The following is an 18,256-nucleotide window of genomic DNA, read 5'->3' as shown; positions in this document are numbered from 1 at the left end:
CCTGTATATCAAGTGGGGTAGTTTATATCTCGCCACCGCTGCACCTCCAAAGGGCTGCGGCCCATGCCTTCTGCGCGGAAAGGCAAAGCCCCAAAGCTCCCTGCTGGCTGAGATGCATCTTGCTTTGCTGTGCTTGAGGCTTTCTCTAACCCAGGCATATTGGCGAAAGGTGTGGTGGACAAGACTGTTGTTTTAGAAAATGTATGTGATTTATGTCGAGCACTCCGAAGCCCAAAACAGCATAAGCCAGCAGCTAATATCACTTACTTGCTGACCCGCCCATACTGGACATCCGTGAAAAAGAGCAAATAGCTCATCGGATTCCTGCAGTGTAATTAAAGATTCTGATTCTGTTCACAGTTAATTATCTCATGTATAGGGCACTGTTGGCAGATTCTATCATCCTTGGCTATCGGCTAAAATTATTGCAGATATCCACGCACTCACCCGCAGATAAATACATGCGTTAGCATCGATCGATCCACTGTTGGATGAAAACCTCCCAAGGCTGTGTGGATTTTTTATTTGACTTATCATTCACCACTCTGGTTTGTGTAGATTTGTGCAGATCAGGAATGTATACATAGGAGCATAGAAGTACAATACAACAAATTAATTTTGATGCACTCTCCAATCCACAATGTAGCCATCCAAGCGCTATCCAGGCTCAACACTGCTTAGCTTGCGAGATCCGATGGAACTGGGCGCAGAGCCTCCTGGATAAGGGAAATTTGGCCTTGGGCATGAATCAGATCTTGTGTAAAAATAAATAAAAAATCCCAAGCGTGAGGGCAGACGTCCAACAGAAGAGGAGCCGCCCGAGTCCCCTGACGCGTGCCCTCTGTGTGTGTGTCGGCGTCCGCTGCAGGACTACCCCGACACGGAGATGCTGCTGTCCCGGGAGAACGTCGACCAGGAGGCGCTGCAGGAGTACGCGCGCGGCGCCGCCGACTTCTCCACCAACCACCAGCTGCCCTCGCTCGACTTTGCCATCAACCACTACGGGCAGCCCGATGTTGCCATGTTCGACTTCACGTGCATGTACGCGTCGGAGAACGCGGCCCTCGTGCGCGAGCGTCACGGCCACCGGCTGCTCGTCGCCCTCGTCGGTGACAGCCTGCTGGAGGTGAGACGCTCGGCTAGCCGGCACATGGCGCTTTGTGGCACAGAACGGTTCCTCCGTGAGAAGATCATGATTATGATGATGTTGTTACGAGGTTATTTATAAACCCGCTTGGATAAGCCCCGTTATTCACAACAAGGGAACATCGCGTGCAACAGATTAAATTTTTTTGCACATTGCAGGAATAAGCCGAATTAAGTGACATTGTGTTTTATTTGAGTAGCCATGTTGAGTTGGCTGAGCTTACTACGTGAATAATTACTTTGTGGGAAATCAAAAGTGGTTGTCCAAATATTTGAATGGAATCACTGCTGTCATGGGAATTTCCACCACCTGATGAAGATTGTAAACGAGTTGAGCGCCGCCCCACACGTTTAATTGCAGTGCAGTACAATGTATTTATATGGCGGCTAAATGCGACCACATTTCAGATTGCTAAACAAACATAGTGGGCTAATTTATGTTACAGAGAGACCGGAGGCAGTCAATCATAGGTAGAGGGAAAAGGGAGGGGTTTTGAGCCTGGACTTGAACAAGGGCAGGTAGTTGATGGATGACTGTGGAGGAAGGGAGTTCCAGAATGAGGGCACCGAAGTCGAATGAGCAACCTCCCACAGAGTGGTTGTGCTATACAAATTCTTCATGAGTTTGCTGCATTTAGCGCGGATTTCACCGCTGTGCGTGCTCTATATCCGACGATCGCGTTGCATGGCTGTGATTCAACCGTGCCCCTCCTGTGTGGTTGCGCTGCCAGCCTTTCTGGCCGATGGGCACCGGCTGTGCCCGAGGGTTTCTTGCTGCATTCGATTCCGCCTGGATGATCCGAAGTTGGGCCCAGGGCACCCCACCACTGGAGGTTTTAGCTGAAAGGTATGACGATGCCTCGAACTCTGTGCTCGCGCACGTTTTTATGTTTTCTCCCCATTTGTAACGATTGGATGTGCCGTGCCTACACGTTGTAAATGTTACTGTTATTGTTATTAAAAGGTGGCTTTGTTTATCCCTGTGCAGAGAAAGCATTTATCGCCTCTTGCCTCAAACAACGCCTGAGAACATAAACAAGAACTTCAGCCAGTACAGCATCGATCCCACCACACGCTACCCCAACGTCAACCTGAACTTCCTGCGAGCCAGCCAGGTAAACGCATAGCAATTTTCTGCTTAACATGTGCAGCGCTTTAAACATTAAATATAGAACACTGTATGTGAAACCAGTCTACTGAATGTGTTTTCCTCTGTTAAGCGTGACGCACGACGAGTCGCGTGGGAAATGCATGTTAACACACATTTATTTTTGCACACGGCGCATTGAATATACGTACAGTTGGCGTGATAAAGACTTGTTTAAACAGGTCCGAATTTCGAATTCAAAATCCGTGAAGTGCAATGCAACATTGGTGATCCTCATAGCCCATGCGCAGTGTAGAATGCTCATTTAGAATGAACGAGCTTTGCTTTTGTTCTACATCCCATGAGCTGGTGGCACGTGACGTGGCCAGCGTGGACAATTGTTATGAGCCCAATACAAGCCACGTGTCGGATTATTAAGCCGTTACTGTTTCAAAGCCAAAAGTGTTTTCATCAATACCTCCCAAGGTGTGTGGCGCTCAATGTGTATACACTGTCGACTTCGTATGTTCTCGTTCACACTTTACACGTCTTTGTTTTGTACAGGATCTTGAGGTGCATATTGTATCTATATTGTATGTAAGCCCCGTCTATTACTGCATCATATATCATACCTCTAACCAAATCACCTGGAATGCAGCCCATTCTTTTCAGGTATCAGATGGTAAGAACGGTTGAGGCTAGATAGATCGTGGATGGGCTGTCACCGTGCATAACAGGCATTATAGGTTGTTGTGGGGCTGCATTGTTCTCTTGACAGAAGAGGACAAAATAGCCAATCAATTTTTGTTCTTTGCTTATATGCTCCTACTTTTATACTTCTCACCTTCACCAACCTACATTAACCAGAGTGGTGAAGTATGGTCAAAGTATCCCTACTACCCGCATGGTGCGAGGAAACCTTCATCCAGTCGTGAATTGCTTTTGTTTGTATTGGGTATTGATGCTTGTTAATGCATCCTTGTTGAAGGGAATAAACCTCAAGTGTGATGGGATTGTGTTTTAGTAAAAAAAAAGTGCTTTAAATCACATTCCAGTTGTCAGAATATAATCTGCGGGGATTACCGTTCTGTGCAGGAAGTTTTGCTTTGAAAGGCCACACTGAGTGAAACAGAAGTGAGGGTTTGTGTTAAGAGACCGGTGCCTTCCTTCCCCAGGTGCGGCACCTGTATGACACGGGCGAGGCGCGGGAGACTGCTATGGACGTGGAAAGTGCGCTGGGGGCCGATTCTCGGCTCACGAGGCATGGTGAGCGAGCGATCGGGCGATCGAGCAAGAAAACAGTTCCCTTAGGATGCTGCTGTTCTCCATCGTCAAGCAAGAGTTTTGTCGAACGCTCATTTAGAGTGAACGAGCTTTTCTTGCGTTCCACATCGCATGAGCTGGTAGTACGTGACGGAATATTCGGTCGTTCCCGTTTGAAAAATAAAGTGTTTCCATCAATACCACCCTAAGTGTGGTGCTCGATGTATGTATTTGCCCTGCCAAGGGAAATCTATCGATTGAAAGATATGCTCTGAGCTTAATTTTTGAAGCAAGCATTATATTTCTTCGAATGTTGTGTCAAAGAAAATCAATACAACTTCAAACTCTGTAGAAGTGCCTCTGCACTGGTTGCTAAGTTAGCAATCTGACTCATGGAGGTGGCTGTATCTCCGAGTGAAATATTTAATTAATGTCAAGCTTCAGCTGCTAAGACACAATAGAATAGCTAAACTAAGGCACTACGATAAGGACGCCTTCTGGTCCAACACCGTTTGAGACGAGGCTCAAAAGAAAGCTGTCTCTGGTGTGGACCAATCAGTTTCAAGGACAATGCATATATTATCAGTGTTTTTTTTGCATTCTGACCATAAGCTTTGTGGTTAATGCAGACATGATTCCTTGTAAAAGGTTTCAGTTTGGTATTTTAACATCTTAACACCTGTTTTGTTGCCAGAAAAAAGGGGAAAACCCTATTATCAGTGCTCTGATTGGCTGACCTGATAATATTAGGGGGTTCGAATCGCGTCCGTCATGTCACCATTTAATAACTAAGAGCATTTGACTCGATCGATGACTGCTTTAGTCAACAAGACCAAGGGTGACTGTGTGGCCCGTCGGTCCGCATTGATTGTTCCCCGCAGACTCGATCATGCGCTCCAGCAAGCTGCTCAGCTGGTGCCAGCGGCAGACCGAGGGCTACCGCGGGGTGCGCGTCGTCGACTTCACCGGCTCGTGGAAGAGCGGCCTGGCCCTCTGCGCCATCATCCACCGCTACCGGCCCGACCTCATGTGAGGCCTCACCCGGGCACTGCACCGATGAACATCGGTCAATTTTTATCGTATTTCCATATGCATGTTATCTATGTATATAATTAGCTTGTGTGGTCATTACAGTGATAATTTTATTTAATGGATTTCAGAAACTGGGTCGGTGTTTGCTTGGGTGGGTGACCACCAGGGCTTGCTAGGTGTTGTAGGGTTGAGCTGTGGGACAGTAGGGAGATGGTATTGCTAAGCATTATCTCTCTCGCATGGGTGGTGGGTTTTGTTCGAGTGCTCCCATTTCCCTCCCACATACCCAAAACTCATGAATGAAAGTGTCTCAAAATGATGGATATGGAAAGTTAGTTCTTTGTTATCTGTTACCCAGAATGCTCTCACCTCAGCATTGGGGATGTTGTGTACTGATAGTTTTATACAGCAGATGTGACTATTAAATACGATAGTAAGATGAGGATTATGAAGATGAGGAATATGAAATCGATATATATATATTATAAAACACTGTGCAGAGGTGGTTGGTTGGTTTAGGGCTCTGAGCACTGAGCCACATCCTGTGAAATGGAGGGTTCCAAATCTGTCAGCTACGCCTTGATGAAACCAGTTTCTCATGTATATTGAGTTTGTTGGTCTCAGTCCTCTAATGATTACGTAAAAACATATTGTGTTACATCTTATTTGGTTCTTTCGGTAAAGTCACGTAGAATGAGAATAAAATAATAAATTGATAAAATAAAATAACACAATAATATTCTCACGACGTTTCGGCCACAACACAAGCTGTCCTACCAGACAGTCTCGTCCCTTCACCTGATGAAGGCCGCTTGTGTTGTGGCCGAAACGTCGTGAGAATATTATTGTGTTATTTTATTTTATTAATTTATTATTTTATTCTCATTCTGCGTGACTTTACCGAAAGAACTAAAGAAGATGAATCCTTGCAGTCACGAAAGCTTTAAATCGAAATATTGTGTTACACTTAGGGTTTCCATTTCGATAACAAATAAATTGATAAAAAGTAACTTAACCCAAAGTAACATGAAGACATCTTGGCAGCAGTTTCGTGATTTCTGATTCCACGAGCCATTCTCTTAACACACAGGTTGGTGCACTGCTCACGAGCATTCCAAATGGATACATTAACTCACGGCACGAATTTGAGAACACAGTTGAAGTAAAGTTTGGGAGAAAAGATCGAACAAACAAATATCATCCACGAATCGGGAAACGGGATGTAACGGGCATTGTATTTCATCCTTCGCAGTGACTTCGAGGAGAAAAAAAAGATTACTTAAGAAAAACCCTTGGCACAAACCGTGGAAGTGGGCGTGTGAAGGCAACCGCGTGCTCTGTTCGTCCGCAGTGACTTTGACTCCCTGGATGAGCGCAACGTCGCTGGGAACAACCAGCTGGCTTTCGACGTGGCGGAGCGCGAGTTCGGCATCTCCCCCATCATCACGGGGCAGGAGGTGGCGGGTGTGGCCGACCCTGACAAGCTCAGCATGGTCATGTACCTCTCGCAGTTCTACGAGATGTTCCGTGACACGCTACCGCCCGCTGGTGCGTGGTACAGTCCACTTACATTTATTTTTCCAACGCATCCCTGTCACAGTATGGAATGGTGCTCTCCCTCTTAAGTGTCCCTACAGCAGCATCTGTGTGTGCATGTGAATGCGCTTTTTTTATTATTATTCTTTGAGCATATGGCCAGTGTACATTATACGTCCAGGTTTAAGTTTGTGAGCCATGTGATGGTTTCGGGAGTAGCGCGACTAACGCTGTCCAGTCCGCCGAAGAGCGGCCGTAGAACGCAATTGTTTGCGGTATGGTCCGTTGTTTGGTTTTGGAGGCGGCAGTCTCTGCACTGTGGGTCATCTTTAATTGTTTAGTTAACAAGGAGCCAAAGATCCTTCAGGTTCATTGGTAAGTGGTAGTGAAATATAATTGAAAGTGTTAATATTGTGCTAGAATAGTAAATAATATATGGCATACTGTTGGATGTGGTTTAAAAGCGCATACAGCAAATGTGATTGGGGCCTGTTTGTTACCTAATTTTTGCTCATGCAGGCCTATTTACATATCAACTGATTCTCTAATTTGACATTCTTTTTATGGCACCACATAGCCACATGCTGTCTCCAACTACATATTGGGAGTTATTATCCTCTTCCAGTTCCTCTGAAGTTGGGTCATTGTCTGAAAAATTGTCTCTTACACATTGTCACTGAGGTCAGAATGTTGCCAATGGCTGGTTTTAAACAATTTTCATCCCATTAGAATAACGTGGTTTTGGTGAAGTAGTAAAAATTAGTAGCGCAATTAAATCACATTCATACCACTCTGCTCCAAGGCATATTACTGTTCTAATATCCTTCACTAATATTGCAAACTATACTCAGCTAGCCATACCAATATACCCAGGCACCAGTCAACCACTGCCAAGCACGCACGCTTTTTTTAAACAGGGCTCGCATCCAGATGTCCTCGCAAAAATGTACGTTTTAAGGCTTGAACGAAAACTAAACGAGTGGTGCACGTCCAAAATCGTGATGGAAGATTGCTCTTTAACGGCAGAGCGAGAATGATGTAAGCCCCAGCGCCAGCTTAGTAATGATTAAACGAAGACGACCCTGATCGACACGTGGTTGTGACATTCTTACGATGTGACCCCCTCACTCCCGCATCACATCCAGAGTACAACAAGCTCATGGGTGAGGATGACAGGTCGGCGGCGCTGCTCTCCACCAAGTCTCCCATCTCCTTCCTGAGCAAGCTGGGCCAGACAATCTCCCGCAAGCGCACACCACGGGTAACTCGCCGGCCCCCCTCTCCTGTGTACCCCCGTGCCCCCCCCCCCCCCTCTGGCGTGTGAGAGAGAGATCCTGCTCAGGCACGCCCGGGGATCTGAGAGCACCTGTTAAAGAATCCGGGTAATGAGAGCGAGTGAAGGCTGCCCGTGAAAGTTGTGTGCTCTGCCAGCACATTAAAGGGGGAGTAGTGGTGGCTTTCATTCGGATGGCCCAGAAGGAAAATTACAGACGGCTTTGTCGGAGGAAGTGCAGTGGCACAAGGCAATTAATAGCGGTTAACGAGGGTTTACAGTAGGTGGCAGGTAGGATTATGTATGTAATTTGACCGATATCTATTATATTGTAGTTTTTGTATAAATTCTAATGTTGGGACAAAAGGGACGCAACTGAAAAACAAAACAGAATATGTGTATATAGGGAAAAAGTATTGAAAGTGGCCATTTGGCTCACATTTTTTAAAAGTTAACACACTGCTTGTGCAGATAAAAAAACGTATTTTGTTTGACATTGAAAGGTAAAGTCATGAGCACGTCCAAAGTTCATGGAAGTACATTTTCTGGAATAAATTTGGACCAAATTGCTTGCCTGGCATGTGTGAGATTCGTAAAGATAAATTATCGCAGGCACTTCTGTTAACCACTGAGCTTGCGTTTACTCAAGAGGTCAGAAATTAACCTGCATCGCAAACATCGCTTGTGACGTGTTTCACAGGACAAGAAGGAGAAGGAGGTTGATGGGCTCGGCAAACGACGCAGAACGGGACAAAAGGCGTCCGATGAGGTGTGTCAAGGATGGTGGAAAAATGTATTGCCCTTTGGTTGAACAGTTATCGCGATGGATGTTTATAAGAGAGGTGGCTTACAAGATGTTGGATATATGTCGACATTGAATCATGACCATTTTGGTTGGATTAATTTCCATTGTGTGCCTGGTTTTGAAAGCCAGAATGAATAGTCTGAATGTCTTTACGTCATTAAATACATCTAAGAAGTATTTGAATTAACAATCTTCAAAGTATGAGAACATGCGCGAGGACATGGGAGGGGAATGTCTGTGTGATGTTAGGTTTAGTCAAAGGTTGAGGAATAAAGGTATGTCTGGCGTTTGCACTTAAGAGGGGAGAGGGCATTGGCAGTGCAGAGGCCCAGGGGAAGGAAGTTCCAGGCAGCACGGGCAGCACAGACAGGAACAACTACATGAAAACACTGAAAAACAATCGGTCACGAGTGCAAAAAACTGTTGATAGCAGCTGTGGAGCTTTGAACCAATCTCAGCTGGCACAGGAGTACCGAATGCAATCTAGCACACTAGCAGGCAGGGTGGAGTCGCTCGTTCTGTTTGATCGGCGCTTGCCAAGTGCGTGATTCCTTGTGGTTGGCGGGAACTCTCACAGGAGGAGATGCAGGCCAGGCGGGAGGACCGGTGGGGGATTGGCAACGGAGAGAGACGTGCCGACGCGGTGTCCGGAAATCAGAACAAAGTCAAGTCCATGGCCAACCAGCTCCTGGCCAAGTTTGAGGAGAATGCTCCACTGCAGTCAAACCTCAAGCGACAGGTGGGTGAGACATGGAACGAGTCGGTCACGTGCACAAGAGAGGACCTTGGAGGTGCGCTAGATTCTATCTTGGATGTGATTTTGCGCAAGGCCAATGTGCCCCCACCTGTGAGCATAGCTTTGGCATGTTCATTTCTACAACACCCCCCACCCCCCCCCCCCAGGTCACATGTTGTTGTCTCTCCATGTCTCGCATTCATACGTCAGTGAATTGTTTTCGATGTTCCACTTTAAAGCATGGAATGGCTTTGGTATTTTTGATGGATCGCTGTTCTGCCACTAAGTTGTGGCTTATCTAATTGATGGCCACAGTAAGATGGCAACATTCAGATGGCGACATTCAGATGTTGATAAGAAGGTGGCTGATTTTATAATTCTGTATTTATATTTTTGGTTCTTTCGGTAAAGTCACGTAGAAGGGAAGCAATAAAACAATAAAAATATAAAACAATAAAATTATCACGACGTTTCGACTGCAACACACCTGATGATGATTTCTTGTGTTGCAGTCGAAACGTCGTGAGAATTTTATTGTTTTATATTTTTATTATTTTATTGTTTCCCTTCTACGTGACTTTACCAAAAGAACCAAGAATATGAATTCCTGCAGTCACGAAAGCTTTAAATCAAAATTCTGTATTTGTTTACTTGAGGCATTTGTGCGGGGGAAAAAAATCCACAATTGTTTTGATAGACCGACAACGCATTTAAATCTACATATTCACACACACTTGTTGGGCCCCTTTTTCCTGAAATCCACCCTGGGTTGTCACAGCACTGTGAGGCTTGGCAGATTAAGTAAATGGCAGCCAATAACATAGCTCTAAGCAAGTGCTGCATGCCCTGAGCCTGCGCTTGATAAGCATGCACCATTGACATAATCTCAGTGACCGCTTGGCTGAAAGATGATCTACAGCAACTGGGAGGAACGTGCGTTGCTTTTCAGTTGTATCGGAGCGATGTTTTTGTTTGACGTCCCATGTCCCTGCCGCATTGCTCTGTCGTTTGCTCGTGCTCTTTACGGTTCTGTTGCCCTGAATGTGTTCCTCTTGGAAGGACGTGCTTCTCTGCTGCTACTCTGCGCTTTAATCTCCCCGGCTCGTCCTCCCTTCCTCTGCTGGTCTCTGGACTAGAGCATAATGCTGCCCTACATGGAGCGCGTAGCTCAGCCTCCTTCCACTCGGCCCAAGGAGCTATCTCGGGCAAACTCTCTGCCTGTGTGCCATCAGGTAAGGTGATTTTGAACAAACGGCCTGAAATAAAATAATTGGTTCATTCATGAACTCATTATCCATTAATGGCCCCCTTGGCAGTCTTGTTAGTGACTTTGTTTCTCTTTCCCTTACACTTCTCTTGTGCCTTTCCAATCTTGTCATTAGTGAGGAGGCCTTTGCTGTAATGTTGAATGCTCATGAAGTCACCCCCCATCTTTTCCCATCCACCGCCTGACCAGATGCATGCTCATTGTCAATGTCCACATTTAATAAATACATTTGTAGTTTATTACATGAAAAAAAACCGTGCCAACAAAATGTGTGTTTGCTCAAACAGAACACTGGGATTTGTTTATCGTTCAGAATTAGAAAAGTAGTGTTTTTTTGTTAGTCATGATACGATTTGCAGGAGTTTCACAATCTTGGCGCTGGATTCAGTCAGCAGAGTTATACAAGTTTGCTCGGAAATAAAACAGTTTTGCCAAGAATGTTTTAACAGAACAAAATAAAAACATTCAGTTTTATGGTGCTGTGTAATGTCAATGTCATGTTGTTTAGCAATTAATGTGTGTTGAGAAGTGTTATGAGCAAAAGCTCTGGGTCTGCTCCACTAGAACCGTGTTATTGTTCACGTGGTTCTGGAGCTGTGTACAGTGGTACCCCGGAGATCGAAATTAATTCGTTCCAGAAGGCCATTCAAACACCGATTTGTTTGAACACCTAATTAATTTTCCCCATAAGAATTAATGTAAATGACATTAATTGGCTCCAGACACAAGAAATATCTCATTATAAATCATTTTTACACGAAGTTTACAGTAATTACAAGCATAAAATCATACAAAAAAAACAAGAAACACATTAAATAAATGGAATAAATGAATAAATATATGGAATAAACGAAATAAATTAACATTGAACTTCACTTTACCTGTAGTAAGGAGACTTGATGGCTTTCAGTATCGTGCAGATGGTCGATTTCGGCATACCATACTGTTTGGAAATCTCGGTCACGCTGACACCTCTCTCTGCCTTTGCAGTGATCTCTTTTCTTAATTCTATCGTGGTTCTCACAACTTTCCTTTTTGGCTTATCACTACCACTAACCTTCTGAGGAGACATTGTGTATGGATAGACACCAAAAAACACTAAAATAAAGGAAATTAGCGAAAAAGTTAAGGAACGATGTTTTTCGGGTCTGCACTGGGTGAGAGCGACACGTTAACTGAGCCTCTCAAACGGTAAAACCTTTGTCCGGGCAAGCGTCATGCACGCTGCTGGCCATACGCGTCTCAGCCGTACAGGTTCTTTCAAGTCGCGATTGCCCGTTCGACCTCCGAATTTCGTTCGGTTTCCGGGGCAAAATATGTTCGGAAATATCGTTCGAACATCGATTTGTTCGAGTTCTGGTGCGTTCGATCTCCGAGGTTCTACTGTATTTGGAATACGGAGACATTTTCCCTAGATGGCAAATGGTGTTGAGCCGCGCTCACGTGCGTGCGTGCGTGCGTGCCAATACGTGGCACCACTCACACTTGTCTCCCTCACCGCTCTCTTGCAATGTGAAGGGCATCTATGCCCGGGCTCCTCGCGTTTGTCCCAAGAAAATCATCATGCTGGGCGCCTCCCCGGCCGCCACTCCTCCTGAGGCTCGGAGCCAGGTTCTGCCTGTCCCAGCATGAGTTTTGGTTCTACCCTAACATGCTGTGGTATTAACAGAGACGTCTGCTGTTTTCTGCGTGTGCACGTGTGTTTATTGAATAACATTTTGTATTTGTTTTGCCAAAGTTATTCCAATAGTCCCATCATGCCTTGAGACAAAGTGTAGTTTTGGAGTGTACACCAAGCTGTGTGTTACCCTGTGTTGAAGAATGGCTTGTGGAAGGTAATATTTCAGAACTACTTCTGAGATCCCTTCAAGTGATGTCCTATTCACCCTAAGGGTGCTGCCCTTTCAACTTGCCTTGTTGTAGAGATGTTTTTTTTCGAATGGTTGTCAAACTAAATTGTTATTTATCAATTCTCAAAACTAAGATTTTTTGCCATAATATGCCAATAGTAATTTTTATACAATTATTTGTGTAGTCATTGGTGATTGGCCAAAACCATCAACTTGCTACACTTGAGCACCTAGTTTTGTAATGGGTAAGTGCCTGTATTCAACAACCAGCACCTGATCATTGCTATAATGCCTGGGCTACCCAGCCATCTCTATGTGCTCATGTTTTGAAGAACTACCAGTGTAAAATAGTACCCCAAAATACCAGTGAACCCAGGAAAAAACAAATGTACAATGTAACTGGTATTGGACAAACATTCCAATGTTCAACAGTCACTTGCAAATTATTCATCGAGGATTACACAGAGTAACACCGTCCCCTTCTGCAAAAACGTAGCAGGACCCTACAAAAAATCTTGAGGCTCGGCAAGACTTGCGTAGAGAAACGAAAATAATTAATTGCTCGCCAGTGCAGCCAGTATTTCCATTTGCCTGTGTTCGAGCTACATGCATATCATGTCGACTGTATCAGGTGGCCTTTATGTCAATTGGCCGGCACAACTGGAACCACTATACATGACGATTCGTGTATGTCAGGTTGTCTACAACAGGTGCCCAGTAAGACCAGTAGTCTGCGGCACAGTTTACCTTGACACCTGACATTTGTGCCAGGTGAGCTGATTTACAGGTGCTCGATACACAATGCGTTCTGCCATTATCAGCTTGCAGTGAGCATCACAAGGAAATCATGTTCCTTCTCCTGCGTGTCTCTCTCTCCTGCAAATCTCACATGTCTGTAATTGAATCCAGGGGAGTTTGCCAGGACAAAGAGCAATACATTCCGTGACTAATCAGGCACATGTCTGTTCCGACATGATCATCAAAAATGTGTCAGTGGCAAATGTGGGATGCTTTGTTCTTTCAAGTGGAAATTATTCGTTTTGGAAATCGCTCAAAGACAAGCCGACTTTCTTGGGCTAGACGAGTTAGTTTTTAGGCAGAGCATGCTTTTATTAACAATACCAATTTAAGGAAGAGACTGCACAAATTCAAATTGCAGTTTTCTATTAATGAATAATCATTCGTGTCCGTCTTTAGAAGGCCGTTATGGTTCCCTTGTGTGCCTGGAGCAGTGGTGTTGTTTACTCTCCCTGTTCTGCATGAAGACCCCACAGTAACGCGTGTTACTAACAGCTGGCACTCATGTCTTATTGTTTTAAAATGTTTATTTTTCGTCGTATCCCCTTTTGGTGACTGATCATAATTATTTTTTTTCACTTAAAAAAAGCCTTTTGTGTCGCTTGCGATCGTAATGTGTTTATTGTTGGAGTTGTGCACATGGTGTGTGCGTCTGCATGTGAATGCACTGCTTTGAGATCCTATTTTGAGTGTCGCCGTAACATTGCGTGAGATTACTGCCAACCTCTGCGTCCCGTTCTCACAAGTTCAGTTAAAGAACGGAGATGGGCGTTGTCTGACCTGTGAGCGTGATTGGTGTTGAAGTTGTCCAAGTTGTGAATGTGCAGAGATTGTGACTTTCCCTGTCTCTTATGTATAGAGACATAAGTAAGCGAGGCACCATCTGCATCTCCACACATTAAACATATTTTTCATAATATTGGCCTATTGACTTTCCATACCATTAAGAGCCAGCGGTATTTGTATAATTAAGAAACTCTGCACCAGTTTCGGTCATAGGCACGGCCAAGGTTGTTTAAACACATGCTGCTGTGTTACCTGATATTAATGGCAAGAGCGCTCCATCTTTAAGCCATAATGCTCCACAACAATGCAAAACGAGTTTGTATCTGATCTTTAGTAAATGCATGGTAATAGTCGTGTTGAGCTGTAAGTGTGCACATTAGTGTGTGTTCACAAACTCCTTGTGCCTTTGCTGGGCCCGTGTGAATGATACATTTTTAATGAATTCCACAATACTGCTTTTTAAGAGCCTTGTCCTTATTTACTTTGCTCTGTGTTTAGAAACTGAGTAAATACTTTCTCAGAAAGTGGGAAAAGGACTTCAAAAAGAGTGAGAAGACAAGGCCGGTAAATTCGTTGTCTGTGACCTAGTTACATAATTCTGAATTCTTCAGCATTGTGATCACTTTCAGGGAATATGTGTAACAGGATGCGGTTTTATTTATGCTGATGTAATGTCTTTGTGTCCATAGGGACATAGTGAGGCAACTAATCCGTCATCCAGTATCTCTACTAATATTAGGAGGCTAGTCTGAATTGAACATATGATTATACATAGTGATACTCATTTGCACTTTGTGCTGTGTGCAGGACACTGCATATTATACACACAGATGCTTGAGCAAGCGCAGTGTGTCACTGTGTGTGTGTAGATGTACTTATAAGTATTCCGTACCTAATATATATTTTATAGTCTTATGTGTAAATGCTTAACGTTTACATGATGGAATATACTTTAAAACATTGTATACAACCTTATAGGTATTACATTAAAAAAATGTTAATTGACGTACAGTATCTTCTTTGGAACCAAAGAAGATGAATCCTTGCACTCACGAAAGATTTAAATCGAAATTTGACGTACAGTATTTAGATATTAAATTAACGCGAAGTGAAGGACACCAATGCCTTTTTGTATTTCCAGTAATTTGAAAATGTACTGGAGTGTGGTCCTCCTCACATGAATGCAAAACATTACAAAATTGGTACAGTAATAATTATACACCCCATTTAGTTAGAAACACATGTAGTTTTGTGTGTTTTTCTATGGATGAGTCATCTTAGGATGCTTCCATTTTTGGATGCGTGCTGTGGAGTTCATCGGCACCGTCAGTTTGTTCCAACGCACAGGAAAACAGATCTAGAAATTTGAACTCACTGGCATGCCACATTTTGTCCTCCTCAATAGATAATGTATTCAATATATCCTAATAATTCATGGTGACCAATGCTTAGATCACGATCTCTGCAGTAGGGGAGAGTGTGGCCATTCCGATTTTCCAACCATGCATTTCTCCCCGCAGCACTCCTTACAAGCCCTTTGCGTCCTATAGCTCTTCGTCCTCAAATAAATGTGGCATTTTGCTTGAATCAAAGTTGATCAGTTTTCCACGGGTCCCCCACACTCAACTGCCGCCCTGTGACCCCTGTGCTCGTTGCGTCGACCCGCCAGCACGAGCAGCTGCCTGCCGTGATTAGCTCTTATGATCAGCTGCCTGCCGAGCAGCCCAGCATCAGCGAGCGTGCATCTCACCTGGCCGCCCTCTTCCAGGGGCAGTCGGACAAGTCGCAGGTGACCCGGCATGCGTGTGAAGGAAGTGTGCCGCACCGCCCAGCGCGTGGCTCCCGCCGCCAGGCAAAGTGCCGTCTCTCGCAGGAAGTGGTTAAGTCACTGAAAGGGGCAACTCAATATCATCTTCATTTGTAGAGCACGTGTACATTTATTACGAACCTCTTGTCAATCAGCTGCTGGATGAAGGCTTCCCCTTGCCGTGCGTTGGGGGTTATTTGACCCTGCTTCACCGTGCTGGTCAGTGCGGGTTGGTGAAGGCGGGTAGTGGAGATGTGGCACCATAGATGTAGAGAACAAAAAGATACAGTATTTTTTATACTGCCATTTACTACCCACCATACAATATATACTGTACTGAAATAAAAATAATCAACTTATGCCATTCCTGGATGCTTTGGTTGCAGGCCCAATCGATACTTTGCATGCAAGTGGGGATGGCTGCCATAGCCTGATTGGTAACACACTCGCCACTTGGTTTGTGTGAAACCGATGATTCGATTGTGACAGCGGCTTGGTTATTTCTCCAACAAATTGCGAAAGCACATTTTGGGCTATCCACGCTGACCCTGACATCGAAGGTTTCCTGACACGAGCATGCAAGACATTGTTCTGGTGCCGTAGTCTCTTAGTCACTCTCGTAACCGTCAGTCGTTCTTGTAAAAGAGATTATGAATGTCATTTGTGGTTGTCACTGGGATAAATACAATTTGTTGAATTCCTATTGACACCAGTTTTGGAAATAAAAAATAATGCAGACAATTGAACAACTTTTCAGATCAGAGTTGCCTTTTCACCAACCGTAGTGCACTGCACCCTCTGAGAGACTCCAATAACTCGCTTGTCCTTGCAGTAACAGTACTGGCTCATCACATCGTGACTGTTTTGAAGTTGTTGTGGAATTTACTTACAGTCATACATGTGTAACAGTCATCTGCACATTTAACAGTAATTTGTGTAATGTCAGATGTCCTAAGGTAAATAATCACAATAACATTTTGTGTTCAACACTTGTATATCTTTTTAATTTGGTTGTCAGTGGGTTGGATTTCGTTTACGGGTATTCTCATAACGGATCATGAGTGACTTAGAATAAAATGATGCGTCGCTGAATGGCTCCGAAAGCAAACGAACGTATGGGGGGATGTTTGTTATTTGTTTCTCGATGAACAGAAACGTTTCTATCCCAATGAGAGCACGGTCGCCACTGCCACCCGCAGACAGGTAGCCGGCATATTGGAAGTGCTTGCTTGGGTGTTCCGCGTTTGTTTATTTAAAAGCTTTATTTTTGTCACTTGACCTGGAATTAATGTTTGAGGTGTTATGCCATTTATTGTAGGGAAAGCGAATGGAGGTGTTTACAGTGTATTGATATTTGCCAATGCTCGTTTTAATCGGTGCGATTCTTGCACGCTGCCACAGCAAATCTTCCTGCTGCTATGGAATGAAATGTAATCTATACAGAATACAAATGGCCTTGTCTGTGTGACTGTTTACCTTTTTAAAGTTATTATTAAGTTAAATGAGTCAACTTGTTTACACGAGGCTGAGTTGTGCTTTATATATAGCCAGCATGGGCTTCTTGTTAGACTATATCGAACTCCTCTCTGCGGTGTATTCCTCTATTTTGGTTTAATTTAATCTCCCGAATAAATAAGTAGACAATTGGCCCGAGTTAACCTTTTCCAGTGTTACCCTGAACGTAAGTCTGAATAGTTTGTGTCGGACACAACTGGCGTGGGCAGGGCAGACTCCTTCAGCATGCCACGCCGTGTACAACGTTGAGTTTAGGTCGAGCCTTGCTCTGCTTCACGTTCGCACGGTGGAGTCTTTGCTTGCAAGGGAGTGAACTGGGTTGAACTGCACCCGGCCAAGCCGAACGTGCGCGCGTAAAGATTTGCATGATGCTCAAAAATGGCAGTGGCCAATTATCCTGAAAGCAACATTATCTCTGGGTTGTGTCAAGTTTCATTAGTTAATTTACCAAGTATGTACCGACTGTGATGTCGAGATGTCACGAGCAATCTTTACAAGTATTTGGGACTCCCAGCAAGCATTGACCATTTCACAAAATTATATCACAGAATCACTTATGGAGTCACTGCTGTAGACCTCTTGCCCATACCGATTGGTGCACCTTCCCACATTCCCCGCATAGTGTACAGTAATGGAACTGATTTTTGTTCTAATTCTAAGAACTGAAAAAGCCAAAAAAAATGATCATGAAACCTGATGATTTTCGTTTTTGCTCATTCATTAGTGACTGATATTAAACAAACATCCTGCTGCACATGAGAAACCAGTTTAACCATAGACGGATGAAACCCGGGTTCGATCCCAGCGCCCCAGCGTTACCGGCTCTGACGTAGTATTGTACCCCCTTGAGCCACCTGGCCACCTCCATTGTTCAGTATTTTTGTTATTTTCTAACCTTGCAGTCATTGTTTTAACTTGAGTTTTCCTCTTCCCTGGTAGATTTGTAATGGGGGGGGGTAGGGGTGTTTCGTGAGATTCTGGAACAAAAAAAGCTCCCCATAATAGGTGGTGAATATTTGACACCCATGCTCAAGTTAGCAGCCTCTGTTGAATCACTTATAGGCATTGGACGAGCCTCACCTAGTAGTATATTACAATGCCAATTAAACCCTTAAGCGTGCTTTGCTCCGTAAGTCAATTGGCTCATTTGCAACGCGACCTACATGCATCTGTCATAAGTCGGTGTGGTATGTACTCCGTAGGTTTTGATGGTTTGCTGTGCTGTCTATACTTGGCAAGACAACACGAAAGCAATTTGATGTCAGTCGGCCTGAAAATAATATTATGGCGTGTTCTTGTGAAAATAAATACCATGTCAGGCCCCCATCATGCAGCCAAATTTAATTTATTTTTGT

General features: G+C 44.3%; 1 protein-coding gene across 10 annotated transcripts in view; it reads left to right on the top strand.

Annotated features, from left to right (window-relative positions):
- LOC116939898 (protein-methionine sulfoxide oxidase mical3a-like) overlaps positions 1 to 18,256 on the top strand; it is a 143,109-nt gene that overhangs the window by 54,793 nt on the left and 70,060 nt on the right. For 9 of the 10 annotated variants that reach the window (XM_076065306.1, XM_076065308.1, XM_076065307.1 and 6 more), the window contains 13 exons: positions 869 to 1,126; positions 1,878 to 1,993; positions 2,135 to 2,261; positions 3,409 to 3,499; positions 4,378 to 4,525; positions 5,880 to 6,076; positions 7,210 to 7,325; positions 8,038 to 8,106; positions 8,720 to 8,881; positions 10,015 to 10,110; positions 11,664 to 11,756; positions 14,078 to 14,143; positions 15,249 to 15,368. In XM_076065306.1, the coding sequence (XP_075921421.1) occupies positions 869 to 1,126; positions 1,878 to 1,993; positions 2,135 to 2,261; positions 3,409 to 3,499; positions 4,378 to 4,525; positions 5,880 to 6,076; positions 7,210 to 7,325; positions 8,038 to 8,106; positions 8,720 to 8,881; positions 10,015 to 10,110; positions 11,664 to 11,756; positions 14,078 to 14,143; positions 15,249 to 15,368 (1,659 nt within the window). The remainder of the gene's footprint in view (positions 1 to 868; positions 1,127 to 1,877; positions 1,994 to 2,134; positions 2,262 to 3,408; positions 3,500 to 4,377; positions 4,526 to 5,879; positions 6,077 to 7,209; positions 7,326 to 8,037; positions 8,107 to 8,719; positions 8,882 to 10,014; positions 10,111 to 11,663; positions 11,757 to 14,077; positions 14,144 to 15,248; positions 15,369 to 18,256) is intronic. The other variant, XM_076065315.1, reaches the window with a different exon arrangement.

This window comes from Petromyzon marinus, chromosome 7 (genome assembly GCF_048934315.1).
Source record: "Petromyzon marinus isolate PM22_M1 ecotype Great Lakes invasive population chromosome 7, UKy_Petmar_22M1.pri1.0, whole genome shotgun sequence".
Lineage (NCBI taxonomy): Eukaryota > Metazoa > Chordata > Hyperoartia > Petromyzontiformes > Petromyzontidae > Petromyzon > Petromyzon marinus.
This window is presented reverse-complemented; position numbering and strand designations above follow the sequence as displayed.